This window comes from Diadema antillarum, unplaced genomic scaffold (genome assembly GCF_040938485.1).
Source record: "Diadema antillarum isolate AM-2024a unplaced genomic scaffold, OU_Dant_1.0 seq00000507_RagTag, whole genome shotgun sequence".
Taxonomy (NCBI): Eukaryota; Metazoa; Echinodermata; class Echinoidea; order Diadematoida; family Diadematidae; genus Diadema; species Diadema antillarum.
In genome coordinates this window covers 2,307,218-2,323,695 of record NW_027271462.1, presented here as the reverse complement: position 1 = coordinate 2,323,695, position 16,478 = coordinate 2,307,218, and the positions used below count along the sequence as shown (strand labels likewise).

The window sequence follows — 16,478 nt, the reverse complement described above, 5'->3', positions numbered from 1 at the left end:
TGCAACATAAAAATGCGAGATTTCTGTTTGGCTATGTAATGTCTTTTATAATGTTATTATGTTGAAGCGTTTACTTTCGTTTATTACATACAGCAGAGAACATCATCAACTTCAATTTTGTATGCAAAAACTAAGTAAGACAGTGTAGAGTGTGGTGATGCAACGATGGATTAACATGCCGTTGCAATGTCGAGCGATATTTTCTGAATTTTGTATAGTGCTGATACTACTTTTACAGTAATATTTCTTTATACTACGAATTATTGTAATGATAAGAATAAAAATACACCTGCAATGACGATAATGATTTACGTACACCATATACATTTAAAGACATTCTCATAAACATTTGGCTCATGTTTGGGGAGGGGGGGGGGGGCAAATCCTCACCCCTTGAAATCTGACCTCTTATAAAGCTCGTAGCCGAGGTGTCTGACCTTATAATGGCTTCATGTCATTCTATTTCATATACTGTAGTAGGTTTCCTGCAAATTAAAATCGTAACATACATCTACACATCAGGTCCTATAGGAACAAAAATTCTAAAAACCCGTATAGAGAACGAAATGTTTGACCAAGGTAGAAGAGTACAATAAAATTGCACTAGAGTACTCCAAAATTATATCTGAAAATTTTAAATGATAATGTGTGGCATGACCTACAGAAAATTAATTTCTTGTGGGAGTATATAGGTCCTCAGAAAAGAAGTCGGTACACACTCAAACACGTACACACATACACCACCTATATGCATGCATGAAAAGCAAACAACAGAGAGAAATGAAAGGGAGATTTGATTTGATTTGATTTGATTTGATTTATTGGTTTCTGTATCATCATTGCACATGCACATTCATGTACAAGCATAAATATAAGTTGTTCACAGAATATTTTTTCCTTCATTGCCTTTGCACAGCAATGTACAGCAAAATGTACGACAAACATACAACAATGAATAATGCAGCGGGGCTACAGCATAAGCATGGCTTATAATGATTTGCGTGCAGCCCCCGTACATACATAACATTATAATATACATCGGAAGGAGAATAGGAGGGAGGGATGACTTTTACATAGAGATAGGATAGTTGAGAAAGGAGAGAGGAGAAAGAAAAGAGAACAAGTTAGACTTCAACTCAAGACGGCTATCAACTCTCCTTGGAAAATTTTTTTCCGTGATTATCATGATTATTGAAAAATTTGTTCGCATTTAAATCGCGTGTTGTTCGTGATAACTGGCCGTATATAAGTTTAGCAATGGTATACAGGGCCTACGACATATTCACATCTTTTAACAGGAACATTCCTTTCAGTTCTGCTGATATCAAGCAGACCTGCTTTTCTAAGGAAGTCCTGTATACACGTACACAAACTTTCAGTTTAAAACAAATTATACAAAACAAACAATCAAACAAACAGAAATAAAAAAACCAACAGTATATACAGTATTTACAAATCATACTTTTAACTACATAATTGCAAAACTGATAAAACTGGATGAGTTCATGGATGGGTACAAAATGTGTATCAGTATATCTTTTTACACAAGTCAACTCAATACAGAGTGAGATAAACCAAAAACATTATTTTCTAATCGTGCTTGGCAAACTTAGATCATAAGGTATATAATATGCAGTATATTACATGGTCGACAGTGTTTCTTGAAAAGGGGCAATGAACGTATAGCGTCTGGACGGGAAGGGGTAGATTATTTACATTCGCAATTGATACGTCGTGAGAACTATACGTATTATAGTATACGCACAAAACTGCGCAACAATGGTTTCTCCATTGTCGGAAAACATTCGAAGAAAAACTTTTCCGAATGTTCGACTTCGCCATATTTTCGACACTCGCGTCCTTCGCAAATTGTTCGCGTGCTCAGCAAAATCATCCCTTTATATTTCACGTGGACTATAATATGCAAGGGATTTCCGTTTCTTACAGACGAACATGGTTTGCCCTTTATATAAGTTTACAACATGCACTCTTCGTTCGTGAAGACCCGTTCTGGATTCCTTTGACCTGGCCCTGTACACTAATAGTACATAGCGTTACAGTTCGTTTTGCCGAAGGTTCACTTATTCTAATCCAAAGATGAAATTAGATTCAATTAGTTTCGGAGGCTCGTTGATCCGAAAATGAAATGAGGCCCCCCACTTTTTTTGCACCATACAAAGGAATACATAAGGTGTCACCACTTTGGGCCCCACTTTTTTTTTAAACCTCTAAAGTGTCTAAGTTGCACTAGAAAGAAACAGAAACCTTGAAGTGTGAGCGAGGTAAGACCTTTGTTTTTGCGCTGAAGACCCTTTTTCAGCTGGTGAAACCCGGAAGTAGCACCAGAAGTCTGAAGTGCCCCCCCCCCCCCCTTTTTGAAAACGTGGCGCCGGCCATGACTATAGTTACTGTGATATAAAGGAATCCATAGCAATGTATATAAACACGACAGGAATGACCAAATCTCCCAAGAGTAGGTTTACAGTCTCACACACTGTCACATTAATCATTTTTGCTAACTTTGTTTGTCTATTTTCCACATCAGGGGCATTGCATTGTTTTATTCAATCATATAGCTTTTATCATCGAAGCGCTGATCTATTGTTTGAAACGGACAAGTTCACTCGAATATAGGCCTTTATGTGTGGATTGGGTGAATGCAGAAATATATTAGTGGAACACATGTATCGAAGGTTTGAGGAAAATCGGACAATCAGTTCAAAAGTAATAATTTTTTACAGTTTCTATGCAGCCATTGCTGGATGAGCATTTAGTTTGTGATGTCAACGATATTGAGAAAATATAAAAAGAATTCCACAGAATATATATATATATATATTTAATGACAAGTGCATATTCCCTCCATTTGTTACCGAGATATATGTAAAAGGTATGATATTGTTCCCTCTGTTTTCTAGAAGATTTAAGTCAAGCTCTCATTTTGTTGAAAATATGAAAACACAACTGAATGTTGAATTTTGTTTATATTTTATCTTTTATGTATTGTTGTCCATGCATGACATCATCGCAAACTGTAGTAGTCTTCTCATTCAGCGGTGACTGCATATCAATTAATTTGTGCTATGCAAACGTGAGAACAGGAGAAAAGAAAGAAAAAACAGAACAGAAGAAACTTGCAAGCCTCAGCGGTATATAATTATAGCCTCTCGACGTGTATTGATGGGATAAAACCTTAGAGATATAAACACGATGGTCCAACATTTCGCGGTGCATGTGCATACAGTAATGAAGAGCATAATGATAATCTGCTACATTGAATAGGTACGTGTACGATTCTAGCACTGTTACGTCAAATTGGCAATGCTATCTATCCCGAATCCCAAAATGCAAACACGTATTTGTACGTACACACGACACACACAAACCACACTCGACTCATATTCTATTTCTCGCATTGACGGTTTATCTCGACAACCATGGCGAGTACGAAAAGGCCCCCTCCGAAAAATGTTGCATCAAAACTTCTTTCACCCAAAGAAAACGACACGGTGTTTTCTATGGTTGGACACAGGAGTATTGTAAGTATTGCACTTAGTAGTAAAATGATGCATTTCTGGTTATATAAATGCCCATGTTTTATGTGATGATGCGCGGGTGTCCCGATCGTGATTGTAGCTTCCGGGTTGTGTATGGGACTGTGATGTGAAGACGTAGACAATGTTTTACCCATATACCACAACACGCCTAGCCGTAGTAGGTATTGCATCGACTGCTATGCTGCATGCTGCGGCTATAACCTCGATCGAAATATATACATTGGCCATCATAACCGCATCAGACCGAAGCTTTTACTATTTACTCAGCAGTCATGACCCTGGTGAAATGTGTGTGGCTGCTACTCCGGAGTTCTGACCTAGTAGGCCCCTACATAATTTTACAAATAACTTCGAAACGCAGGAACGGGTCATCAAATGGTCATTGTATCATATTTATTGTACTTCAGGCAAGCAGACATTCTCTGGAAAGCATTAATATACATCAGAAAGAATCATTATAATATACACCCATAGGCTTAGACCCCGTTTACAGTGCGAGGCTCGGCCGCGGCTCGGCCGCGGCTGAGTCTACCTTCATTTCAGTGTAAACGCTCAAAAGGCCAAATGCGAGGCCAAAAATTGGCCTCGCATTTGGCCTCGCTCTGGAGGTGGTCTTTTCTCAGTGTAAACGCAAACTGGGCCAAATGCGCGGCCAAGTTTAGTCTGGCTTCCAAACCCTCTGCCTGTATCTTTCGCTATTCATGATATTAATCCCCTCAACGTCGAAAACTAGTATAGTTTAAGGTGGTTTTGTCCTGCAAAGGATTTTTTCCTTCGGCAAAGACCTTTGCCTGAACGGCGACTTTGTCGCCACGGAATTCAGTTGGCAAAGGGTCTGAAAACCAGACAGTACCAAATTGCGTTTGTTTACAAGTAGAGCGCCACTACGACTAAATATTGAAAGGTTTGAATTAAAAGCGCGGCCGGGCCCAGCAGTGTAAACGGACAAAATTGCGGGGCTCGGCCGCGCAATTGAGGCCGGCCTCGGCCCCGCACTGTAAACGGGGTCCTACATAGCATAGAAACATAGGCCGAAACATAGCATAGTAGAAGTCTAACGTTAGCCTTAAAGTTTGTGTATTTCTTTTGCAACCTTGAAAATTAGATTGCTTTCATAAGCTGGTACTAAATAAGCTTAGTCAATAAGTGGTAACATTAGACTTAAAGAGTATAATCATAGAAGTGAAATTAGATTAATTATAAAATAGCTCCTCAACTTTTCTCAGAGTGATAAAAGTACACACTTCTTTATGTTTATGTCTGATGTTGAAAGGGGAAACAATGCTATCTCTGAATCTCTGAATCTCTGAATCGGAATCCGGACATCGCCGATGACAGCACTAGCGTCCAGAGTTGGTTGCGGCTGCTGCGCAGCGTATTGTTTTACTGGAGTTGAAAATGCTTTTCAGTTTGGTTTTTGAAGGCCGATGAAGAATTTACCTTTTTAATTTCAGGGGTTAAATAATTCCAGTCCTTAATAGTGTTTGGGAGGAAGCTGTTTAGGTATGCTTTTGTTCTGCATTGCAGCGGAATGAAGCGTTCAGTGTCCTCTCTCAGGGGTCTGGATGTATGCTTCACATACGGGAGGATGGTAACAGCAGCTTCCTATGCTATGTACAGCGTCCGCACCAAGGTTCGACCTCCCATGCCAAGGTTCATGCGCAAAAGCATATAGAGTCTAGGTTTCTACAAGTATGTACTAATACTATGTAGCTGGTGGTCAGATATTGGACAGCATTGTGGTTGAACATCTCGATCTCCAGTGAATTTGTTCAGACCCAGAAAAAGGTCGAACTGTTATTCTTATCTCAATACAAAAGAGTAGTGTATTTTTGAGTGACAATGAGTTGGTTTTTCATTTCTTTTATAAAAAACTGATGTTATTGTTAATTGGACTGGTCTGCTGTAGATTTCATTCATGATTTTTGGAGACATTCTTAAATCAGGCAAAATTTTGTGAAGTTTGCAAGAGGGATATAGGACCTATAAAACCCAGGACACATAAATTTAAGTCAGTTATGCTGCATTTCCACCATGTTCCCGGTGGCCATGGCTGGCACGTCTCAGGCCACCGTGGACAAAACGGAATGGACATGAGACAGTGCAGGGGCACGGCATGAGCAAATGTGACAGGCTATGATTGCTGTGGATGCTGTGTGTGATTTTTAAACTAAAAAAACTGCCACGACTGTCCTCTGGGCAAATGAGACACCCTGTAGGCGGTGGTAAAATGCGGTGAACGCAACAAATGTGACAGCATGTAATAGGCCGTTACAAAACTTGGAGGCGGTCCGTACTAGGGTGAGATGGAAAATATTGTGCAGTCTAGCCTGATCAGATGCCGTAAGAACAGCGTTTCATAGGAGCGAGGACTGGAACGAACAACACTAGAATACAAAGGGGAAAAAACAGAATATCTCATCTATCTACAGTAGTGCTCTACGTTTCGGGCAAATGGGGCTGCCATGGCGGCCAGGAAAATAGTGAAAATGTTGCAGTACTTGTTTAAGTGTGACAATGCATCAAGCTGTCAAGGATGAAGAAATTGTAGATGATACAGTAATGTTCAGTATGCAACCGCTGGGATGTGAATCACTAAAAGCATCAGAAACCCGGAAAACTGCACTGAAGGTAACTTTGATGCACATTTAAAGAGAAAAACAAATCTTCAATGATGCTTTCTGGGTCAAATATAAAATGTAAATGAATGGTTTGGAGTGAGAAACTTCAGATTATATGAAGTATAAAAATGTTACAATGAAGTTTTTGATTGGTCCGTTGTATTTAAATGTGTTATCCTGTGGGCACTTGGAAGTGCTTGTCCAAAAATTAGAGCAAAGTTTTCTGAAAATTGCGTTAATTTGGTAATTTTTTTTTTTTTTTTGCCAGTGCTGTCATAGGCCTTTATACTAAGACAATGGAAAGCTGGGAGTCTAGAGAAATAAAAAATGCCCAAACTTGGAAATCGATGTTCAGTGACCTGCAGTGTATTTGTATTAGAACTGTCAGGTGTTGGTAGTAATGGCTCACGTACAATACAACCATGTACACATAGTATCTTTACACGCACACATCTATGCAAACTGGCACACCAAAAATATGTCCATGATGCAAAATGCTGATGATATAAAATGATTCAATGATCTGTAAAACATTTTGAAATTTGAAGTCCACTAGTCTAGAATTCTGCAGTGCAGTATAGTGATTAGTGGAATGAATGCGATTTTGGCAAGTCTTCTGAAGATGGTCGTGCTTTGAAAAGAACTTGTTAAGTTTCTTTTAACAGCATAAGACATTCAGGAGTTGTACTACTTATGCTGCTGCACCGAAGTGCCACAATATCCCCACACCATGTACTGTAAGAGCTGAAATTTTCGCGTACAGATATTTTCGCGAATTGCTACTTGAGGACATTTTCGCGTGTTGTGAATTTCGCGGTTGCGAGGGTCTAACTAAACATACAGTTGTACTTGAACTCTCACGAAAAAACTATAATTGTCCAAACTAAAAGTACCTTACACGTGTAAGTACTAGTACTTTCTCAATTTGAAAGTAAAACAAATATCAAAAAGAAATGCTCGTCTCCTTCCTATTGGTATAACAGAAAGAAGAAGCGGGCTGACTAGATTCCAAGGAGGGGTGGGATGGATGGGAACAGAAAGTACATGTATTTCTTCACAGGCTACAGAGTAAAACAAATATCAAAAAGAAATACTTTACAAGGACTTTTGAAATTCGTGCCGGACATCGACAGGCGAACACCAAGAATGCAGCTGCAAGAGTAGACTGAATGCACTTTAAACAGCTATAGCTAGCTGTACTGTGCGACGTGCGTGCACAGTCGACAAGTTGAAGGCTAGCTAGGCGCAGCGCAGGACAGGATACATTACTAGTAGTGTACTGTACGGCACTATAATTTTGGCGCGATCCTGCAGCACATGGCATAGCTTGATTTTCATTTCCCTGCGTTGTTTTCGTGCGTTGTTATTTTCGCGTGTTGTTATTTTTGCGGTTCAAAGGCGATTCGCGAAATTCACGAAAATAAAACCACGGCAAAAATTTCAGCTCGTACAGTATACATTGCTGTAGCTCATGGGGCTGTGGAATGGTCTACTTCACAGAGAACAATAGACAAAACTGAATGTGCCAAAGTTATTCAAGACAACACCTTTATTTTCTTTCAGTTTGCTAGTTTGCTTTATTGTATGCTTAAATTTTTGAAGTCAGTTTGATATCAGTAAGGGAAAAATAAGTTTCTTCTCTTTTTTCATTGTTTTTGTTAGTGTTATACATGGTTTTGGTATTGTCCTTGTGTCATGGAAGAGACCTTGCTATTATGCAAATCCTCCTCTCAGGATTGACCTAGACTCTGCACAAGACCATTATAACAAGACCCAAGACCATAGTGAAGACGCTTTCTTTTACCCCAGGAGATTTCAGAATTTGTATTTTTTTAATCTTGTAGTAGTCATTTTTTACAATCACCACAAATGATAATTTTCATGTTTGTATCAGAATAAACAAGAACTAAAAAGTAGTATTCAGTGACAATAATAACTAAATTTCAAGAGCCATCTAATGTCATTGACAGTTTATTTTGTAAGGTATTTTACTTTAATGCTGAGTAGGACATTATATGTCACATTTTATAGTCCTTGAGCTATTCATGTTTCATTGTACATAGATCTATGAATTTTTTCAGAAACCTGTCAAATGAACAATATATATTCTTTCTGAAAATGCAATGTATGTGTATATCTGTGATGGCAGATTCATTCCAAAATCATTTTATACCCTTTCTTTAATGAATCACAATTGATTTTAAGTCATGGACAGATAAATAAAATTGTGACTAATAACCTCCTGTATTGGGTGGTACCTGCCCGATGAATTTTGCTCTCAGCGCATTCATGTGGATCTCTCAGGGATCTTTTTCAATAATGCATTTTGCTCGAGTTTCAATTTGAAAACATCACCCCTTTTCCTCTGACCCAGTTTACCGTTAAAATGGATCATGGCATCATTTCTATAAAGTAGGTTAATTCCTTTTCTGAGAGTTTATTGTTTCAGGGCTAAATTCACTTGCATTAGATGAAGCAAGCAACAAAAAACAGGTCATCTGAAAGACATTGCAATTAAAAAGAAAAAAAAAAGCACAATGTCATTCATATAATATTGCAGGTATTTGTGTCCAAGTCAGTATACATGCATTCCAACAGTTGTCTCTAACATGTTGCCAACTCCAGAGATGTAGAGCAATGAGTGAGGCAAGCAGTGTCTCCTCACAATATGCAGCTGGCCAAGAACAGTTTCTAATTTTAGACATGTGAAGGAAATACCAAATGGACATGTGGATGTGTAATACAATGTGTACAATATATGTCTGTCATACTCTTTTATGGACTGCTTAATTTGATTGCTGCCCTCTGATTGGGTTTTAATTAATTTAACTTAATTCAAAGTCTTGAAGTGTGTTGTATGATGCATTCTCAAACATTTTGTCATATCATTCATTCATGTACAGTTGTAGTAATACACACTTTTTCAGAGAAGAGATTATATCATGGACTGTTAAACGAGTTCGGTTTAATAGTGATATTTCATTTGGTGTCCATGTATGATAATAATGGGATAGAAATGACAGTGGAAGTGGTACTTTCTGATTCATTCAATTATCTTAAATATATGGTAGTAACTATACGAAAGGTGAATGATGAAAAACACCTATCATTATACATATATGTACCAATTGTATAATAACAATTTCCATTTGCAAGACCCCCCTCCACATGTGTACCAAATGTCATTTGGGTGCGGCACTGTCACAAATTCAGAAAAAACACAGTGCTACGTATGTTTTTACAAGTGAATTTTTTGTTGTTGTTTTTTTCCTTAATTTCCTTTCAGTGTTGTTTTTCCTTTGAATGCTCAGTGCCTTATTGTCACCTAAAAAAATGTATCATATGTCTATCAATGTATCACTGTATCGTAGCAAAGAGTCATACAGGTATACATTAATCACTTGAGTTGCCATTTTACAATATGGTAAGCCCATCTCATTTGGGTTTGATCTCTGTGTCCTTGGACTGAAAATACAGTGACTCCAACCTTCTCCCCATAATACACAAGGCAAAGGCCTGCTTCTTAAGCTTGATTCAAACCGCTTCTAAATTGGTAAATATGACAAGGTTGATGATTGATACAATGTGGTCAGTCTGTTTTGATGCGCTTACTGTACGTTAATTATGGGAGATACAATGTAGTGTCAGAAGGTGTTCAAGTTGTTTCATGTTTTAATGTGAATACAAGGTGGTATGAAAAAAAAGAAACTTTCTTTCTATGGAAATTTTACATTGTACTGATTTCTGTCTGTATCCTTAAATTACATTGTAGGCGTGAACTTTTGATTCAGATGATGAAATATAAATTGTGGCATGTCTAGAGTTGATCAAAAGGGCCCGAGCATTTCAAGTGGGTTACAGTATTTATGATTTTCTCTGAAGTAGGCCTAATCATTTGCAAAACATTGTTGTAGCTATTGGATACACGCTTTCCTGTTAATACTAGGGTGGTATTCTTGCTTGATGCACATACAGTGTACTGCACGTGATGAGGTAATCCCTCTTTGCATCTCCAAGAAGCTGCACTGAGATGAACTACAAATGTATCATATTCATGGGGAGTTAGTGATTTCATGGTGATGATCTCCTATTATCTTATTGCCCATCTGGGCAAGGTGAAGAAATGTCTTTGTAAAGCCCGCAAGGTATCCATTCATTGTGAATCCTTCCTCTTTCCTTGTTTTTTGTGATGCATTGGTTTTTTTAAAAAGAAACTGTTACCTTGGTAACCTTCAGCCTGTCTTTAAAACATTGTCTGCTCAAAGTGAAATCCTGCTTAGTCTCAGCACCCATTGTAACAAGGATGCTTTGGATATCAGTGCCCCCAATATTATGAAATAATCTTCTCTTTCAGAGTTTGTAGACAGCTTCTCTTGAGTTTTAAATAATGGAAAATGTGAGCCCAAAGTAAATTTTGCATCATCGTGAATTTTGTTTTATGCATTCAGAAGGTTGTATGCAACTAGTATTCATTTTCCTCCTTTGGACCGGGGGCGTGGGGTGTTTAATTTCCACAATGATATACAGGTTTGAATTTGTGTCGATCTGAAGGCATTGTATGATTTCGCAGAAATGTGGTAATGTTTTCTAGCCATGGCGGTTACAGGAAATGATTGTGCTCTGTCTGTGTCAGGTCTGTTTTGGACTGGTCAGTGAGGCTATTGATGTTAGCATGAAATGCATTTACTTTCATAGGCTGTTTCGTAGAAGATAGAGTCAATTGTTCTATAGGGATTATTATAACTATGGGAAGAAAAATTAGAATGGCAAGAACTGACTCTGTGTGAATGAAAAACCATTCAAAATCAGACATGCTGATTTGTTTGATTTGAAAACATTTTGATTGTTGTTACTGTATGTTGTAGTTAACAAAATTTGCTGTATTCCTCATTTTCCATACTACACTACTTGACAGAATTAAGCAGACTTCTCCAGTTACATTGCAATTGTATTCAGAATTATGCACACACTTTAGCCTGTGTGTACAATATCACAGACTAAAGACATCAATTGACGAGGTTGTTATTAGTTCCTTGTTCAGCCTGGATTCTCTGGGATTCCTCTCCCCATAGTATTGAGCTGTGGCCAGTACGTGCACTCGGTGTGTCCAGTGACGTCCAGAGTCGGCGATGTCCAGAGTCGGTGATTTCCTTACCAAAGTTAGCTTCCTGCTATGGGATTAATGGCAACTTGGACAAATGTCAGACGTTATGCACACCATACATGGGGTGGGGGGGGGGGGGGGAGGGGGTCCAGTTCCGTGGGCCTTCAAGCTTCTAACAGACTCCTACATTTGACCTGATTTCATGCCTGTTGTTAATTGATATCAATGCCCTACTCATAGAATGAATCTGGCCATTTGTTATCTTCTCTGTAAAGATAAAACTGTTACAAAATAATTCATAGCAAACTGTCTGCATCGTACATTGCAAGCATGATATTTTGCATTATATTAGGACTAGTATGCTGAATTCATGTGGCTAAATTCCTGTTGATGATATTAGAAATAATTACGTACAATGTCTAATTTTAAAAGAAGCACACTTGTGTTTATTCCATCATGAAGATGATACAAATTGTACAATGTACACTAGGGCCTACAGACTGTACATTGCATTTGTGTTATGGGATGGAGTACAACTGGTATTTTGGCTTCGCTTGTAACTTACACATTTTTTTTTTTTCTGTGAAGTCTTGACATTTTTTGAAAAAATATAATAACAGTGAAATATGGGGTGTGTATAAAGGTCAATATCAGTCCTTTGTATACTATTCGATGACTTGATTGTAGTAGGGCCATAAATAACTTGATGAAATCATTCTCCTTGTGTCCACTGTGCTTCTTTTCTTGAGACCAGAATAGCACACATGACTAGGCAGATGTATTCCACCAAGTGTAGAGTACACTCACTTCCTGGACATGATGGGGCTTTATTTTATGCCACAACTCATCGCAGTTGTGGGCAACCATCTCTAAGATGTCATAAATATTAGACTATTGCCTCTCAATAACTTGTTGAAAGGAGAATTGTTTCGACATGTATACATGGGATATGAAGGCACAGACATGACCATCTCTATCTTCAAACCATTTCTTGTTTCTTTTTCTCATTCCTTTAATATGTACTTGTGTAATTTGTTTTCTTTTAAATTTGCTGTTGTTGAGAAAAGAAACTTGACTAGTCCTTGTAATGACAAATGTATTGCTGGAGTGGTGAGCAAGCAGTTAATTCATTCAGTAGATGCAGTATTGTAGAGCACTGGAGAGATAGATCTCAGTACACAGTACAATGGTTTGAGGATTAGCAGTAGTCATAGTTACTATACAATGAGGATTCAATGACACAGAAAACTATTCACCTCCGTAGGCTTACAGCCAATTTATACACAGTGGGTGTGATGAAATTGACATCCTTTATACAATTATATTCATGGGTGAGTATACATGACATCAAATGCACTTCTAAGTCTTCTTTCATTTTTAGATACATGTATAAGGATAAAGATACACTGTATTAATAGTCCACTGCTCTTAATATCTGACAATGCAAACTGAATCTAGTGAACTGGAAACTCATATTATAAGAACTGATGGTTAAAAGAGATCTCCGGATGATTTTCAGATTTTTACATTTGAACAACTATAAATTGGTTATACTGATGACAGAGTTTCAGATTTTATGATAACTGGGATGAAGAATTAGAATATTTTCAAAATTTATAACAAATTGCTATGAACAAGGATGATGGCATGGCAGGGTCACCATAAGAATGCATGAGTCGGGCTCAAGGAAGCAGAACAAAAGAAGAAGGCATGCATAGATTATACACAGGTGAACTCGCAAGCAAGCAGTATTGTAATGGAATTACACTGCACTACATTTCTGAAATATGTGAGGCTCTATTTCATCATCCTTGTTCAGTGTAATTTGTTTAAGGATTTCAGAGTATTGTTTCTCTTCTCAAGAACCACGATAAATTCCACTAGTCTATGCATGGAGCTGATGATTTACATGTACAGGTAGTACATGATGTGAAATTATTAAAATCGCCTGGAATTACATTCTGTTTAAATGGGTAATTTTTAAAGGAAAATTTGTCACCAAAGAACATGCTGATTCTTCATGTAAACTTTGTAAATCATTCAGTGAGACGCTGCTGTAAATACAGTGCTGTTTGTGTCCGTTGAGAATGCATGGTGTCAGTACTATACCCACCCCTTGAACTACTTGGGCAGTGTGCCTACAAGTGTACATGTAGCTCTTGTTGAAGGTTTGTGCCAATTGATGGGTCAAACTACAGTGTATGTTTATACACTGTAAGTTTGGCAAGAGCATGTGTAAAACAAAAAAAGAAGAAAAATTACTAAGTGTCTTTGATCCTTCATACAGTGTAATACTAGTACATGTCTTGGGATTTGTAAGACATTATTGATTATACTTAATAGAAAAAGGACAATATTGTTTTGTGTGTGTATTTGTGAAATTTGAGAAGTGGTAGAAAGAACAGTACAGTGTATGTGACACTTGTAAAAATGAGCATAGGACATTGAATACAGTAGCAAGCATTTGCCATGTATAAATAAAAAGTGCAAATTGCATTTGGAGAATGTGACATCATCCCATTGATGGAAATTACTATTATAGTGTATTGATAAATTTTAAATATTCAATTTTGTTTTTAATAGCATTGTGTCATTGCTCAGAATGGTTCATTGAAAGTTGGCATGAAGAGTTACAATTCCCTATTGAACGACGCTGGAATGAATTTTCAATTGGAGTAAACAGAACAATTATGCATTCAAATTTGGCCAATGTTCATGGCTACTCCAAGGAAATAATATATATATTGTAGTTAAAATTGACTTTGTAGTGCAATGAATGGTCACAGAGTTGTCAGTGTTTCAATTTTCGAACATCTCATTCACTGCTAAAGTCTCGTGTCGTGTGGTTTATATATTGTATGAAATATCTACATTCTCCTACTTTCTAGCCACTTGGTCATTCACCCAGAGGAAATCACTATCATATCCATCAAGAGGATAGTGATGACAGAGTGACAGAGTGTGCACATTCGTGAAAGCTGCACGTGTGTGAACGCAGTTTTGCAAGGGTGTGGTGTTTGTGTCAATCAGTCGCAGTGACAGCAGATAACTTGTATGGGGGAAAACTGGATGATGGACAGAGTTTCTAGTGTTTTCCCCCACAGTTGGCCTCACTTGGTGTGATGTACATGTATTAAAATAGTGTTGAGGTGTTTTTATTTTTTGCATTTTAATTGAGGGGTTGTGACTCACCACCTGTATTTGACACTGTCCTACATCTAGTGACTATGAGACTATAAAACATTGCTACCCATACTCAGTGGAATGCACGTGGTGTTGACTGTAAAACAAGGACCTTACACTGTGTTTTGAGTGAGTGTTTCTGTTACATCAGCAGTAGCAAAATGCTGTGTTTTAGATTCTACATTATTTTCTGTATCCACGTAAAAATTTAAAGGACCACTGTCAGCCTACAGTAGCTACACCCTGTGTATTACAGTAGGCATTCTAAAGGAAAATTAAAGGAGTCGTAATCCTCTCGGTATCATTTGCTGATTTGCTGTAGCTCGTAGTATATTGCTGTATTAAACTTGATTTATTTTGATTTTGATATTATATATATTTGTGTCTAAATTCTGCAGAGCGTGGCAACAGCAGTGGCTCAAATCTACTTGGTGGAGTCCAATAATTGGTGCAAGAAGTATTGCGGTGTGGTGTGCTTTGTGAAGGACAACGAGAAGCGGTCCTACTTCATCAGGGTGTATGACCTACAGGTTAGTTAGTGTTCAGTGTCCTGCAGGGCGTCCCTTAAAGTGAAATACAACTTTCTTTCCTGAAATGTAGGAGCTTCTTCAGAATATCATACCACGGTACATGTGGCAGAGACTCCAACATCAAGCATGATCTCCTTAAACTTGAGATTCTTCCGCCTGGACCCCCGGGCAAACTAGAGACTCTGATTTGCATGAACATGTGCACAGTAGTATGTGCATCACGAGCGCAAAGTGTGATGTTCCTTGTAGCTGGGGTCCATGGGCCCTTCATATGAATTACTGAATGATGTATACACGCACTACAGACAATAACATTTTTATTGCATGAAATCCTTTTTATCCCTAAGCCTGTCTGCAGCCACTTAATGAAGAAGATATATACAAGCTGTATATCCAGAAAGCTAAAACACACTGCTCTGTAGATGAACCGAATCTTTCTCTGGCAGACAAGTCATATATTAGTATCATAATGCATAAATTTGAAAACCTTGTTGGGGTAGGTTCAAGAGTGGGTTGTCATTTTCAGATGGCAAGTTTGGTTTGATTATCTTTTCCTTTTAACTATATTGAAGCAAACACTTTTTGATGTTCCCTGAGTAAACTCTTGTCAAGGACCAGCATGAAATGCTGTATTTCATGTCATATGTTTAATTCTTGCAATTCTCTTGCCCCGGAATCTCCTCCTTTTTGCAGAATGAGCGCTTGTTATGGGAGCAGGAGCTGTACAACCAGTTCAAGTATGACACACCGGAGAACTTCTTCCACATGTTTGCTTCTGATGTGAGTATCTCATCCTGTGCATCCTTGAGTTGAGTGGGAGAGTAGGACCAAAGAGAGAAGTGTTCCTTTTCTTTTCTTTTCTTTTAAGTGAAAGTTGATAACAGATCTCTAGGAAACAGGAAGAGTGTAGATGGAAGAGAAAGAGAGAGAGAGAGAAAAAAAATGATTACAACTTTTACAGGCTACAGTGTATTCATCTAGATGAATTTCCATGAAATAAGAGAATTAATTTCTTATGACCACTTGTCATGATTTTTTTTTTTAATGTGTACTATCACTTTAACATTTCCTTGTATACTTTTATATGACACGACATTCACAGTTATATGGGAGCATTATGATCTTCTTCTTTCTTCATTTATTACAAAGAAATTACATTTCCTTTGAAAAGAGTACGTATCGGTGACTCCCGTCATAAAGAAAGCCTCAGAACCTTCCTTTTTTGCGTTATATTGAAATTTTGTTAATGCCTAATAATATATAAAAATCATTAGGCAGTAATTTGGGGACCTGAATTTTTATTTTGTTGTGACGATAATTTCATTATAGCCATATCTGTTATAACAGGACTGTATTGTCCGTGAATTTTGCTGATGAAATAGTGATGATAGATTTTTAAAAAGTCATAGTTGTGAGCATGTGTTAATTCTCATTAGGTCAGATGTTAACCAGATTCTCAAGCCTACCTATATGTATGTTGCTG

The 16,478-nt window shown here is 37.7% G+C and overlaps 1 protein-coding gene across 2 annotated transcripts in view; it reads left to right on the top strand.

Annotated features, from left to right (window-relative positions):
- The first annotated feature begins 3,420 nt into the window (after window positions 1–3,420).
- The window catches only part of LOC139734049 (actin nucleation-promoting factor WAS-like), a 53,319-nt gene continuing 40,261 nt past the window's right edge, over window positions 3,421–16,478 (top strand). For both annotated transcript variants that reach the window (XM_071644865.1, XM_071644864.1), the window contains exons 1-3: window positions 3,421–3,539; window positions 14,864–14,995; window positions 15,689–15,775. In XM_071644865.1, the coding sequence (XP_071500966.1) occupies window positions 3,438–3,539; window positions 14,864–14,995; window positions 15,689–15,775 (321 nt within the window). In that variant the 5' untranslated portion in view covers window positions 3,421–3,437. The remainder of the gene's footprint in view (window positions 3,540–14,863; window positions 14,996–15,688; window positions 15,776–16,478) is intronic.